The sequence below is a fragment of the Ostrea edulis genome, chromosome 7, assembly GCF_947568905.1.
Source record: "Ostrea edulis chromosome 7, xbOstEdul1.1, whole genome shotgun sequence".
Classification (NCBI taxonomy): domain Eukaryota; kingdom Metazoa; phylum Mollusca; class Bivalvia; order Ostreida; family Ostreidae; genus Ostrea; species Ostrea edulis.
Genome location: NC_079170.1, coordinates 48,432,470 through 48,448,144, shown reverse-complemented (window position 1 = coordinate 48,448,144; position 15,675 = coordinate 48,432,470). Strand labels below are relative to the sequence as shown.

Sequence of the window (15,675 nt, the reverse complement as noted above, 5' to 3'; positions counted from 1 at the left end):
ATTAGTTTTATGTTTGGAGCAAACTTGTGGTAAAGATGTGTTTGATATATGTGTTTGTTGGAGACAGAATGCTCATCTATTTAGCTATACCCAAGGTTCTCAGAAATGAAAGAATCTACATCCAACATGGAAGAAGTCCACATCACACTTTGGTGAACAAATACATTGAAAGGGTTAGCTAGACTGTTAGTGTATACTGTTAAGAGTTAGCTAGACTGTTAGTGTATACTGTTGAGGGTTAGTTAGACTGTTAGTGTATACTGTTGAAGGTTAGCTAGGCTGTTGGTGTATACTGTTGAGGGTTAGCTAGACTGTTAGTGTATACTGTTGAGGGTTAGTTAGACTGTTAGTGTATACTGTTGAGGGTTAGTTAGACTTTTAGTGTATACTGTTGAGGGTTAGCTAGACTGTTAGTGTATACTGTTGAGGGTTAGCTAGACTGTTAGTGTATACTGTTGAGGGTTAGGTAGACTGTTAGTGTATACTGTTGAGGGTTAGTTATAGTCCAGTCATAATACTAATTAACCCAGAACAAATTGCAACAGAAAAAATAAATGCGTAAAAACTTTGAACTATATCCCTAGAACACCCCCATCAAAAATCGCCACATAAATATTTTGTCTAAGTAAAATTATAACAATTTTTAAATGTTGCTAATTTTGTTAAATGAAAATAACGCCATTGGGCCGCCATAACCAGTTCCGAATTTTATAAAAAAAAAAAAATTCCGGAGATAGCAAGACAATGGAAATCATGGTTTAAAAAGAGTCGAAATTGAATTTTTTTTCGTAAGTTTTATATACAAATGTACAAATAGTTCATATCTTAGTTGATATACCTCATAATTCAGCACCGATAAACTTTTATTTACTTTAAATAAACACGAAATCCATACATAACAGACGCTACTCATCCATAATGCACTAAAGTAATATAAAACCGTTATTTATCCGTCTTTAACCAATATTGGGCGTATTTCAAATGATATTTAGTCAAGGATATTCTAGTTTAACTTCAGACGATCATAATCAAAAGTATTCCGTACCAAAATAATTCGAAATCCGACAGAAGGGGGATGCAGACGAAAAATAAATCTATGGAACGCGTATTTAACAAAAAGGTACCGAGAAATTTCGTTATTTACGTTTTTCCATTTTATTCGAGAAAATACTTCTTAATTAATGTCAAAACATTTATATATTATTTTGTTTGATATTCAATAAATTATTTGTTGCAATTTTGAAAGAGAAAATCTACCGAACGCTTGTTTAACAAGAAAGTAAAACTTAGAAATTCTGTTAAGCGATTTCAAACTCGGGGTGTTGTTCACTTTGTTGTTGTTTTTGAGCATCACTGAAGAGACATTGTTTGTCGAAATGCGCATCTGGTGCATCAAAATTGGTACCGTATAAGTTTTACTTTATATACATATTTTGACAACAGAAAATGCTAAACCCCAATAGCTTCTGGAACTTTACATCTGTGCTCCTACTGTGGTTTCGTCCAGGGCCCACGAGAGGCAGGGGGTTAAGATGACCCTCCAGACTTCCTGCCTCCTTTGGCATGCACATCATTTCGTTCTAGCTACGGCCCTGCATTCACATTGTCGGATACCCACGGCTGATCTCGTCTTCTACTCATCAGATGAGTAAAAGACGAGATCAGCCGTGGGTATCCGACAAGACATTCAGGACATTATGCAAATTACAATTTATATTCTGTAACAAAAGGTATGTGTACTATACAGATGTATAAATAAAAATTATATATGTTGTGGTGCTTCTCTTTGTTGAGAAATTAGCTTTACAGGTAATACCTTAAGGTGGATCACTACACCAAAATTTTACCTGGCTCGTTAAAGTATCTCATATGATATATAATTTCATAACAAAAATATCATATAAGATAATTTAGAGATTGTATCACTTTTTTGATGGCGAGAGATCATACTTTATAATGATATGAGATGCTTTAATGCGCCATTAAATAAAATTTTAGAGTAGCAATTCGCATAACAATAACTTTATCAGATATATGCAAGGTGAAGATAACGAACAGTGATCAATCTCATAACTCCTACAAGCAATACACAATAGATAGTTGGGCAAACACGGACCCCTGGACACACCAGAGGTGGGATCAGGTGCCTAGGAGGAGTAAGCATCCCCTGTTGACCGGTCACACCCGCCGTGAGGCATATATATATGAGAGAATTTTGATTTATTGTTTCTTGTTTAACGTCTCTCGGGAGAATTTTTCACCCATATGGAGACGTCACCAAGACCGGTGAAGGGCTTCAACTTTAGACCTTTGCTTGGTAATTACGGTCATTGAGCAGTGAGGGTTGTTTAGCGTGCCACACCTACTGTGACACGGGACATCCGTTTTTAAGGTCATCTCCGAAGACCCGTGACATTCACACCTGATGCCGAGCGTTTGACAATGGAACTGTCACTACCTATTTTAACGACTTAGTTCTGTCACGCCCGGGATTCGAACGCTCTAACCTATAGATCAGTGTGGCGGAGAGGGAAAATTTTAGTGTATATTCAATTTAAAATAACATTTCAAGGATAAATAGCCCTAGGAATTACATGTACAACATCGGTTGAAGTGCACACTTTTCCACCAACGTCAAATGCAACAAAATATCATTCTCTTAGAGCATTCTATCTATGGACTGGTAATGACGAAAACATGAATTTGACGGACTTTGGGTGGACCATTGAAGGGAATATGTGCTTACCTGTAAGATCAGCCATGCTTCCTGCACCTGACGAACTCTTAAAAACAATTTATGTAGATGCAAAATCAGTTGTGATACCAAACGTTGCAACTGCAGAAAACATGGACTAGAATGCTCACTAGCATGTACCGAGTGTCGAGGCACAACTTGCGTGTACGATTTTAGCCCAAATGAAGATTCCGATTCCGAGGATTCATAATATTAAAAACAGTAAGATATAGGAATAAAGATGAAATGTAAAAGATAGCTGTGAATCAAAACATTATGATAACTTTGTTAAACGTTATCTAAGAGGCTTACAAAATAGAACTTGCTTTGTCATGTTTATGAGAGTTAATTATCAATCTTAGCTGTTGGAAATCACATTTCTGTCTAATTTTCACCAAAAATGACGTTTTTGTCCCATAAAATACGTATGTATGGTACTAGAAATTAAATTTTTGTTCCTTATGATGCAGTGTTTAGTTTTCAAATAACTAAAATGGACTATTTTTCAGACTAAAGCTTTGTATTTATGATTTCCATTTTTTTGCGATTTTTCTTCAAAATCCGTGATTTTTACCTAAAAAATCTATATAATGCAAATTTCAATTGATGGCGATTTTTAATATACCATAAAGGACACTATAAGCTATCCAAAAAACATAAAAACATTTCTGTTGCAATTAGTTCTAGGTTCAGCACAATCTGGCGTAGAATGACTGGACTATTAGACTGTTACTCTGTTAGTGTATACTGTTGAGGGTTAGCTAGACTGTTAGTGTATACTGTTGAGGGTTAGCTAGACTGTTAGTGTATACTGTTGAGGGTTAGCTAGACTGTTAGTGTATACTGTTGAAGGTTAGCTAGACTGTTGGTGTATACTGTTGAGGGTTAGTTAGACTGTTGGTGTATACTGTTGAGGGTTAGTTAGACTGTTAGTGTATACTGTTGAGGGTTAGCTAGACTGTTAGTGTATACTGTTGAAGGTTAGCTAGACTGTTAGTGTATACTGTTGAAGGTTAGCTAGACTGTTAGTGTATACTGTTGAGGGTTAGTTAGACTGTTAGTGTATACTGTTGAGGCTTAGCTAGACTGTTAGTGTATACTGTTGAGGGTTAGCTAGACTGTTAGTGTATACTGTTGAAGGTTAGCTAGACTGTTAGTGTATACTGTTGAAGGTTAGCTAGACTGTTAGTGTATACTGTTGAGGGTTAGTTAGACTGTTGGTGTATACTGTTGAGGGTTAGTTAGACTGTTAGTGTATACTGTTGAAGGTTAGCTAGACTGTTGGTGTATACTGTTGAGGGTTAGGTAGAATGTTAGTGTATACTGTTGAGGGTTAGCTAGACTGTTAGTGTATACTGTTGAGGGTTAGTTAGACTTTTAGTGTATACTGTTGAGGGTTAGCTAGACTGTTAGTGTATACTGTTGAGGGTTAGTTAGACTGTTAGTGTATACTGTTGAGGGTTAGTTAGACTGTTGGTGTATACTGTTGAGGGTTAGTTAGACTGTTAGTGTATACTGTTGAGGGTTAGTTAGACTGTTAGTGTATACTGTTGAGGGTTAGTTAGAATGTTAGTGTATACTGTTGAAGGTTAGCTAGACTGTTGATGTATACTGTTTAAGTCTGCTGTTGTTCAGTTGTTTTCTTATTAATTGGTTTTCAGTCAAAATGAGACATGCATAATTTAAAACACCACATTGGAGTTGAGTTTAATTTACAGAAGACGTACTTGTTACACATCACGGGTGAGAGAATTTATTTTCTCTCTATTTATAGTTAAATGGCTTTTTACAATCAAGTGTTGTTTTGATGTGTGGCATGAATTTTCTTTACATTGGTTGATTGTTCTGCTCAGTTTTTAAATGTATTGTCCATCACTATCAGAAAAATGTGCCCCAAGCTTCTTAAATGTATGGATATTTTTGTCATTCTCCATTTTTTGGTCAAGTTCATGAATTTCATACACATATTTGACATGTTTTTCAAGTGAAATTTTAACTTTTATTTATGTTTCTGAATGGAAATAGGCAAAATTAATCAATATGGTAAAAGCAAACAAATTATCCTTTTAATCAAGTTTTATTTTTCACATTCCCACATGAAATGTTCCATATCATGAGGTGTTGAAACCACAGGCACTCGATGTTTTAAATATCTATAATAATAATAAGAAGAAATGTCTTCCTATAAACAAAATATTCACAAGGTATTATATCACGCCGCCATCTTGGTTTTCGTTTTTACCAGCTACATCAATTGTAATTTTCGTTGGAAAAAAAAAGAAGTGAGTCATAACTTAATAGTGGAGGATTATTTGAAGATCATACTAGGCACAGCGATTGATTATGATCAGATGGCACAGAAGTTGTGTATGATCAAACAGGAAATCATGACCTTTAATCATGGTCTTTTGCTGCAATCAAAGTCACTGATTAAAATGTTAATGTTACAATGGTTGTCTAAACTATGATTTTGTGATGCAGAAGTATTTGAAAGAATTGAAAATCACATTCGATCATATGAACTAGACTCAGTGATTGAAAGATCTATACACTCATATTTCAGATATTGATGAGTGTGCCACTAATGCTGATGTTTGTGTTGATGCCAAGAGTGACTGTGTCAACCAAGTAGGGGGATACAAGTGTCAGTGTAAATCAGGATACCGGGCACTCAACAATTTCATCTGTGCAGGTGGGTAACTTACAAGGCAATCTACCATGTAGAGTTTTTCAAGAGGATCAGTTAAGGAGAATGTTACACCAAAGAAATTTGATGTGGATGAAAATTGGAGGATATGTACAACTATTTTGAAATTGAAAACCATCAAATTCACTTTATTTAGTCAAAAAATGCAGTTTTAATAGAAAGTACCGGTAATATGGGAAAAAAAGTGAAATATCCCTACTGGACTCGAATCCGCAATTTACAGTTCAGCAATTGACACGCTAACCTACTAAGCTACTCAGATATAGGCGCATTTAAATAAAAAAAACCTGCTGATATTTATGGTCTCATCTGTGTTTTGAAGGAAGTCGGCCATTATTACGATGTAGTACACCTCCTTAACACGGAGATATCGAAAAAGTTGATATACGGTAAAAGAAGTAAATTGACTTGGGGAATATTTAGGAGATTTTTATAGAAAAAGTAGGTGAAATCTTGGGCTTTATTAGCTCCATTGAGCCAAAGGTTCAAGTGAACATTTCTGATAGAAATTTGCCAGTAATTATCGTGAGCTTTTCACAACCATGTCATCTTCAGAACCACTGGGCCATTGTTCAGCCAAACTTGGCGTAGGGTATTCTTGAGTAAAGGATCTATTCAAGTTTGTTCCATTAGATTTCTACTGAGAAATACTTGAGGGGGATGGGGTGTCTTAATATCCTCATCTCTAGAACTACAGGACCATGACTAGTTATATTAAGTCATTTGTAAACCTGTGGGACTTGGGTTGGGTCACAATAAGGGATCAAAATGTTTCATGGGAATAAAAAAAAGGGGGGGGTATAAAAAATCTTTTGAAAATATTCTGATGAAGAACAGCAGCACCGGGGTGACTCAAGTGAGCATTGTTGTCCATGGGCCTCTTTGTCATTTTAAAAAAAGAATTTGGTATATTTTATAGCTGAAAATTTATGATGGTCATGATAAAATATATTTTTCCTTTTACGCTCTGAAGATTGATATTTTCTTAATGTTTGGAATTGATACTGGAGTACTTCTTTGACTTAATCTTTTCAGACATTGATGAGTGTGCATCATCAAGCAGCAACAACTGTACAAGTCCTGCCACCTGTCGGAATAATGAGGGAGGTTATGTGTGCACATGTCCCTCAGGCTACTCTAAATCGGGTCAATATGGCTGTAGTGGTAAGTCACATTGGGCAAGTATATATAGGGATAAGTTATTTAGGGATGTAATGCCTTTTAAAAGTGCCTTAATCTGAGACAGTGTACAGGATGTCTTAAGAATTTCTTGAATTGCAAACACTGGCAAGCCAGTAAGTTGAGTAACCAATGTATTTCTGTACTAGAAATTTTTGAAACATAATTAGCAAAGCTAAGTGGGCCTTAGAATTTTCAATGAGAATTCTGTTAAATTTATGGCATGAGGAGCAAAATATTATTATTATTATATATATACTATATATTAATTACTTAAATTCAGTTCATGTACTAATATTAATTGAGAAAGGGGGTAAATTGGTTTGGACCTGTAGGTTAGTCAATTGGTCGGTGCGGTAATCCAGGTGTTGTCCACTCATTAAGAACCCTTTGCTTGACAGACATAAACTTGTTATACTGCTTTTGAGTAAATGGCCCTATTGCTTTTGAGATCACAAGGTCATGGGTCAATCTACTCTGGGGATAGGAAGATATTGTCTGCTCAGTATCTTGAGATCCCTTTGCTTGACAGACATCAAACTTGTTACACTGGTTCCCCCAAGAACTTGATGTCCTCTATTGATTTTAAGGTCAAACTGACATGTATGTAGCAAGATATCGGACTGTCAATATAAGATTACAAGAGTTTTTAATTTGTTGGATTAATGTGTATACTACTCAAGTTTTCTCTGTTGTAATATTTAGAGCTTGCTGTGTTCACTGTAATAAATTTATTGTTCTATGTCCTTCTGAGAATATTTTACTTATTGAGACAACTCCCAGCTTTAGGTGTCGAATTCAATGGACTTTGTGTGGGTCTACCATTATAAAGGGCTTTGTCTGCCAAAACTCAGGAATATGAATAATATGATTACTAATGACCTCTACAACCTGGTGTTCTCAAAACATGAAATACTATAAAATCCCAAGTTTTCATTAGGGTTAAATTTTCCTTGTATTTATGGTATAGACATACATGCACTATGATGACTTTGAATTCAGAATAAGAACTTTTTTCAGACAACAATGAATGTGCTTCAGTTTCCACCAATTCCTGTGATAGACAATATGGAACATGTAGTAACACCCCAGGAGGCTACACTTGTTCATGTAACAAAGGCTTTACTGGAAATGGATTTGTGTGTGCAGGTTGGTAAATATTTGGAATGTATTTAATTAAATAAAAGCATCCTCATGTAGATTCTGTAACTCCAGGATAGACAATAAGGGATGGTTGTTTGGTAAGGTAAATCATATATCATATTTATGCCCTCTTTTAAAACGAGGGGCCATATTGGTTTACACCAGTCAGTCAGTAGACGAAATCAGTCAGTCAATAAATCAAATGTTGTCTTCTCAATATTCCAAGAACATTTTGCTTGACAAACATCGAACTTGGTACACTGGCAGCCCCTGAAGAGTGGATAACCTTTACTGATTTTGTAGTCACAAACTCGAATTTCAGGGATCAAACTGCTTCAACCACATTTTGTCCTATTGCTTTGGATACCTTCCATGCCATCAAATTGATTCTGATGACATTAAAATATCTTTGGCATTATTACACGCTTATATATTCAGACCTTTAATACAACCCTTTACACCGGCATATTTTCATAAGGTGCTAACAAGCATCGTTGTTTATGCCCTTGCGTATTTTCAAAAATGAAATTAATTTCTTAAATGTAATGGATCTACATGTAAATTACATGTAAATAAGTTATAATTGAATATATATGGTATAAATTCACATGATTCTGAAATTGTCAGATTTGAACGAGTGTGCATCAAGTTCAACAAACAACTGCACCCAGACCTGCTCAAACAGCATTGGAGGCTACACTTGTTCCTGTCTGAGTGGCTACACATTGGCAGCAGATGGATTTACATGTAACGGTAGGTATCTGACATCTTCCATTTGGTGTGTATGTGTGATACATTTCATTCAAATGTTAATTACATGTAGTACATATCAGATCAGTGCTTAAATAAATAAATAAATGTTTTTTCGGGATATACATACATATATAAATACCAAGAATAACCCATGAAAGTTCGATACCTTATTTCCAATGGGGTCCTTTGATGCACGGATGTTTGCGCTAGGGGGTCATTTATGTTGGAGGAAACCGGAGTACCCGGAGGAAACCCACGTGTCCGAGTGGGCGACCGCCATACCCTCTCACGTACAACCCCTGCTGATCACGAGGATCGAACTCAGGTCGCAACGGTGAGAAGCGAGAGCACTACCTCTGCGGTAATCAGACACCCATTTGCTTTTGATTTGTAATCAAGAGGTTGTGACTTTGAGTCCTGTTTTTACCATGGCCGTGTCAAACTTCAGACAGAAATGTTGATAGCGATTGCTCCTTAAATGCTCAGCAATACATTTAGCATTATGAATCATGGGTCTGTTGGATATAATCTTAACAACAGAGGTCCCATATTAAGACATGCATTGGCAGGTTAAAGAACCCTCACTGCTATAGCCCCGCGCATTAGGAATAGGTCTATATTTCTTCACCTACAGCTGGTGACATCTCGGTATCGATGAAAAATTCTCAGAAGAACATAAATCTTTTAACAGTATATGCATATTTGCTTGATGAATTAGTATTATGAAACTAGTTTTGCAGATGTTGTATATTGTATGCCTGAAAAGATTGTTGGCATAAATTATGCAAGTACATGTAGATATATATATATATATATATATATATATATATATATATATATATAATATACTTGAGTATAGTTGACCCTTGTAGCAACTAGTGTACAATTGATGGAATATTAGGAAATATATCAGCCCAGGTCTCTAAAGGTGCTTAGGAAAAGCCAAAGTAAAATCAAAAGAAAGAAAAAATAAATGATTCATTGTGGTTAAGTTGGCAAATCTCTACTGACTCATGATAATAAGCACAATAACAACCACTTATGATATATGAACACCTAATGATAAATTATTTCCTTAATGGGAAGTCACAATGAATCCTTAATGATGCAACTTATTCTCGAAGGTGTTACTGCATGGAAACATATGTTAATTGCCCTAGTCATAAGATGGCCAAGCAGTCTTGACATCTTTCTGTCATTCCATCGTAGTTTTATTTTCTAGATTTTTTCACTTTGCATACGGATATGTAGCTGATCTTTTATGTATAGTTGTATATTCACGAGTTACAGAATCAGTGTTACTCTTATAAACACTTTCAGCATAGATGAAGCCCTTGGATATAAGAATTTTCTTATTAATTATATTCTTTAACTATTAGTTGGGTTTTTTTTAAGCTCACTTGAGCTGAAAGCTCAAGTAAGCTTTTTTGATCACCTGCTGTCTGTCTGTAAACTTTTCACATTTTCGACTTCTTCTCCAGAACCACTTGGCCAATTTCAACCAAACTTGGCAAAAAGCATTCTTCGGTCAAGGGCTTTCAGTTTCGTTCAAATGAAGGGCCATGCCCCCTTAAAGGGGGAGATAATGTTTAAGAAAATGCAGAAGTAGGGTGGGGTCATTTGAATATCTTCTCAAGAACCACTGGACCAGAAGAGCTAGAATTTACATGAATTCTTCCTTACATAGTGCAGAGTCAAGTTTAAATCATGACCACTGGGGGTAGGATGGGGCCACAATAGCGGTTGAAAGTTTTTTATGTAAATATTTAGAGAAAATCGTTAAAAATCTTCTTCTCAAGAACCATTGGGCCAAAGAAGTTTACAATTACATGAAAGCTTCCTGACATAGTGCAGATTCAAGTTCGTAAAAATCATGGCCCGTGGGGGTAGGTTGTGGCCATAATGATGAAAGTTTTACATGCAAATATATACTAGGGAAAATCTTTAAATATGGGCCAAGGTGACTCAGATGAGCAATGTGGCCCATGGACCTATTTTTCTTTCTTTCGAGAAACCCAGGCCAGATATTGAATTGGTATATTGTTGCATATTGATTATAGTTACCGATCAAATTTAGGTTTTATTTGAACTACTTTCAGTGGAAATATGTCACTTATACTTGGAGAAGTTTTCCAGGTGCAGTTTAATGTTTACAAACAATGCATTATAATAGATGTTGTTACAATGTGGTTACTACTGTATATATATAATTGTCATTAATGAGCTGATATTTAAGTCAATCCTAAGTCGTAGTCTGTAATTAATGATTCTTTTTTTAAATTGAAGAAGTATCCTTAGTGCATAGTTGCTATATCATTAACAGTTGCAACAGGGCCTTATGCAGTGTTTCATTTCAAAAATAATATTATATACTTACATCATGTGTATGTGAAGATAACTAAAAAAGACATGCTAGTTTGAATTAAATTATCCTGGCTCATTTGTAAGACTTAGTTATTTGATCAGTTTCAACAATTAGTCTGTTTTTATTCCAGATGTAAATGAATGTAATAGCACTAGTGCCAATGGTTGCTATAGCAACAACTTTTGTACAAACACTCAGGGAAGGTACGCATGCTCCTGTCCCACTGACTACCGCCTTAAAGGGGACGGAAGAACTTGTCAATGTAAGTATTACTGATCCTTGATATTGTGTGCATGATTAATCAGAATACATGTGTATACAGTGCTCCCCCATGATATTGCCATAGGTGCCTTTTCCTCCAACACAAAAGCTTACAGAATTCATTTAATGTATGCATTAGTAAATATCACCAATCAGAGTGAACCTTACAATTAAGATTTGTCACCATTGAAACAGTGATTTTTATTTCAATGTTGAGAAGAACCTTTTGTTGCATATTAAAAAATGGCTTGACTTTAAAGCAAATAAATTGAAAAACATGGCTGATCCTAAAATTCCATGCTTGTTCAAAAACTAAGATTTGCAGTGCTCATGCACTTTGTAATTTGTTTAAGGACTATGAAACTTGAAAATGGTTGATAGCGTATAGATTATTTATCTATTTATTATTGCAGCCATTTATCAGTGTGAAAGTAACCATGGATGCAGCCATACTTGTGGAAGAGTTAATGGGATAGATACTTGTTCTTGTCCCACTGGTATGGTACTAGATAGTACTAACAAAACCTGTGTAGGTAAGTATTACAGTGTTTCACCTGGATGTTTTATATCATAAAGGAGGATGTGTAGAGGTATCAATTTAGTGTGTGTATGAGAGACATTAAATTTTCTTCAGTAAGTGATACATCATTATGTTTTGGCATCATCCCAGCAGTTATCCCTCAGGACTCAATTCCACAAAAGTTACTTAAGTTTAACTGATAGTTAACGTCCAGTTAATGTTATATAAACGTAAGAGTTAATGACAATTTAATTGTCAGTTAGAATTAACAAACCTTTGTGCAACTGGATCTTGGGGAATATCAAAGAAAATGACAGTTTCACAAATTATCATAGAATGCAATAGAACAGATTAAAATGACAGTTTCACAATATCATAAAATGCAAGAGAACAGATTTGGGCTTTGACTGAATATTACTGGGGTAGATAATTTATATCCTTTATTAGGTCAGTATTATACAATTGTGGACATGCTTAGGTCATAATGCAAGATGGTCAAAACCCAGGGTTTTGACTCTAGGATGGGTCCAGATTAGTCATATTTTTCAATGTTGATACACATATTATATAAAGCCTTTCATCAGTATATGCACTTTGGAAGGCATATAAGTTTTAAGGACACATCTTGGTTTATACTGTTGCTGAACATTAGAATTTAGATTAGATATATTCAGAACAGGAATGTTTTTCTAGATTTCATAGCCCTTGGTAGTAATACTTTTAACTAGTACCCAGGTGACCGATTAGGCCTGTGGGCCTGTTGTTCAAATTTCCAATTCATTTTTACCCGATGTTGAAATCCAGTGTTCTATTCACCTGAACGGTGTGTGCAGGTAAACCCTAATGTTCTATTTTTAAGGTTGTTGATTCTCAGCCAATAGGAAAGCAAGAAATTTAAAAAGGTTGCAGGATTTGAAAATGATATCAATGTAGTCAAACAGGCATAGATATTTTGGGTACTGATTTAGAAGCTAATATAGCAGTTTGTCAAGCTGCATGTGTGGTTTTAATTATTTTCATTTTGTTAATACCAAAAATTTTCACTTCAACCCTACTAGTTTAGTCTGTTATAAGATAAGTTTTATTCCAATTTTGGGCCCAGAGGGCATAGCAGCAAGACAGTTTATAAAGAAGGAAATTTCAAAAAAGAAAAAAATGTACAACATTAGCTACAGGTTACATGGACTGCAAAGTACATGTTGATGTAGCATGTTGGGGAAACGAGTACATACTTATATGAAATGCTAATCATGTGTATACACAAGTAAATGGACAATATCAGTATTATACCAACATATGAATAACAAACTATAATGATTTTTGCAGTGTAACTTCGTGATTATCAAAATAAATGATTTTTTTAAAATTTACATCAATGTGCTGTTTTCACTGCTTTTATCAAGTAACAAAGGCTTACTTGGGAAGATCATATAAACTAAGGAACATAAAAAATTAAACAAAGTTCTAAGGTATGATTGACATGTCCTAAATCAGTCTTTTGTGTTGCATGTTTTCCACCCAAACTTTTCATACTGAATGCTTGATTTTTTTAATGTGAATGTGCTCATTTGAATGTAATTCTTGAACAATATTTTTTATGAATGTAGATAAAAATGAATGTGCCTCAGAAGCGGACAACCTGTGCAGAATTGCCAACAATGTGATCTGCTTGGACACTAATGGTTCTTATGTCTGTAACTGTGTCAACAGTTCCTATGTCAAAACTCAGCAGACTGTCTGTACTGGTATGTGGATTAATTCATTGTTTGATTAATTAATTAGAGGATATCATCTGATGCTATTACTGGCTTATTAAGAGAAGGGATTGTAAACAATTACTTCATAGAGAAAATAATATTAAGGGCTCAATCATCACAATTTGTAATAGTGGCCGTCATTGATTTGACTCTCTGTTTATTAGGACATAAAGTATGTGTTATTTCTCTTTGAATTTTCTGCATACCTACAAGGCAGTGGATATTTCTGTACTTTAGCTCAAATTATACTGTACATTTCTTGAAAGAGTGTTTAAAGTTCATATTTTACATATAAAGTTGTATATGGCCAGATGGTGTGTCTTGATCCTAGCTGACACAAGGTCATTTAGACAAGGTCATTTATGAAAAACTTTAATTTTTTGTGCAATCATTTCTTTATAATGGAGAAACATTGAGCATTTATACTTGATACTAATGTTGCTTATAATCAGATGATGTGTCGTAAACCTGACTCAAAATAATTTTTTAAAGATCAAGACAACCAAGCATACTTATTGAGGCACATGCTAGATATTAAAGGTCACTAAATAGGTCATTTGTGAAAGGAAATATTTAGATCTTAACTTTGTGGTAGAGGCATAAGAACTTGGACTAGACATTTTTTTCTGGTCACATTCAATTTGTTTGTTATGAGGGTTATTCCAGTAATATATACAAGGAATGGGGGCTCTTGAAAATTAGGATGACCACCCATAGAAGTGATTTTGGTACACTCCTATCCACCTAGAGGCAAATAATGAACCTTTATGGACACTAATAAAAGCAACGTTAATTTATTCGAAAAGTAGAATTTTAAATATTCCCAAATCAGATTTTTTTTCCCAATCATACAGCACAGCATACTTTTTCATCTTGATATCAACTTTATTTCAGTATTCAATACATGCAATTCCCTTTATGCATAATTTACAGATTGCCTCTGTCAATTATTTTCTCACAAATTACCTTGGTATATGGTTTGGTAGAATAACCACCCATAGAAGCAATTTTTGTGCAAAAGCCACCCACCATAGAATCAGTATCCTACCAATGTGAACCACCCATAGATTTTTTTTAAAAAACTGCCTTCCCCTGGTACCCAATATGTTTAAATGGAACAGCCCTGTGATAAAGCCAATGTCATTTGGACTTTGTCAAGGTCATTGATTCCAAAAGTTTAAAATCTGACCGAGAAGCTCACACTGTGCACATATTTGTTGCTTATATTGTGTGTCATAACTATGAATGTCTCTGTAACTTTGTAAATTATCAACATTTGTAGAACTTTGTATGAATGTTGCATTCAGATATTATTCTCTACTGTGGAGGAGTCCTCTGACTTAGCATCAGACCTATTCAACAGATAACATTGTATAGATAAAATAAGAAATGAAACTAGATTCATGTTGATATGACAACAGTTAAGTATATTCTGTTTGAACTATAATGATACAAATTTACTCCTTGGATAGTCATATATAAAATTTACACTTGGATAGTGATTGAAAGTGCACCATGCAAACTTGTGGAGTTGCTTGTGATTTTAAACTTGATGACTATTTAGATAAAAAAAATTAAAAGTGTTTTTAATCCTGTGACATCATTTCTAACAACTCTCTGATGAATTGTATGACTTACATATGTTTTGATTGGTTACAGATGCCAATGAATGTACACTGGGCACTGCCAGCTGTCCCGCCAATTCTCAGTGTGTCAACAAGGATCCAGGGTATGAGTGTCAATGTGTATCAGGCTACTCCAAAGTAGGGGCTCTATGTCAAGGTATGCCAGCATAGTGTGTGAAAATATGACAAAGTGTTGTAAAAAGAAAAAAGAATTAGTACCTGAATATCAGTATTCAATGAGAAAAAAAATTGTGAAACCACAGTATTTACAAACTAATTCTGTTACTTATTTTTGTTGAGTTAATTAAGTATATAAATTGATTTAAATGTTTTTATATTATTTATTTATAAAGCTATCTGAGAACATTGTGATAATGCTATATAATGTCAGTATAGATATAACACCTGTATATAAGAAGATTATAATTTGATCAACATTTTGTATAATGTATAAAATTATGTTTTTTTTATTACAGATATTAATGAATGTGCAGGTGCCAATGATTGCCACGCTAATGGCACTTGTACAAACACTGCAGGGGGATACACCTGTGCCTGTAATGCAGGGTTCTCGGGGAATGGCAGAGTATGTTCAGGTAGGCCTGTATGTCTGTCTGGTACATTCTACTAC

At 34.7% G+C, this 15,675-nt stretch overlaps 1 protein-coding gene across 1 annotated transcript in view; it reads left to right on the top strand.

Annotated features, from left to right (window-relative positions):
* The window catches only part of LOC125656457 (serine-rich adhesin for platelets-like), a 106,725-nt gene that overhangs the window by 47,062 nt on the left and 43,988 nt on the right, over nucleotides 1–15,675 (top strand). The window contains 9 exon segments of the mRNA XM_056145735.1: nucleotides 5,298–5,426; nucleotides 6,477–6,605; nucleotides 7,641–7,769; nucleotides 8,391–8,516; nucleotides 11,012–11,143; nucleotides 11,556–11,675; nucleotides 13,270–13,407; nucleotides 15,079–15,201; nucleotides 15,521–15,640. Of these exon segments, the coding sequence (XP_056001710.1) occupies nucleotides 5,298–5,426; nucleotides 6,477–6,605; nucleotides 7,641–7,769; nucleotides 8,391–8,516; nucleotides 11,012–11,143; nucleotides 11,556–11,675; nucleotides 13,270–13,407; nucleotides 15,079–15,201; nucleotides 15,521–15,640 (1,146 nt within the window).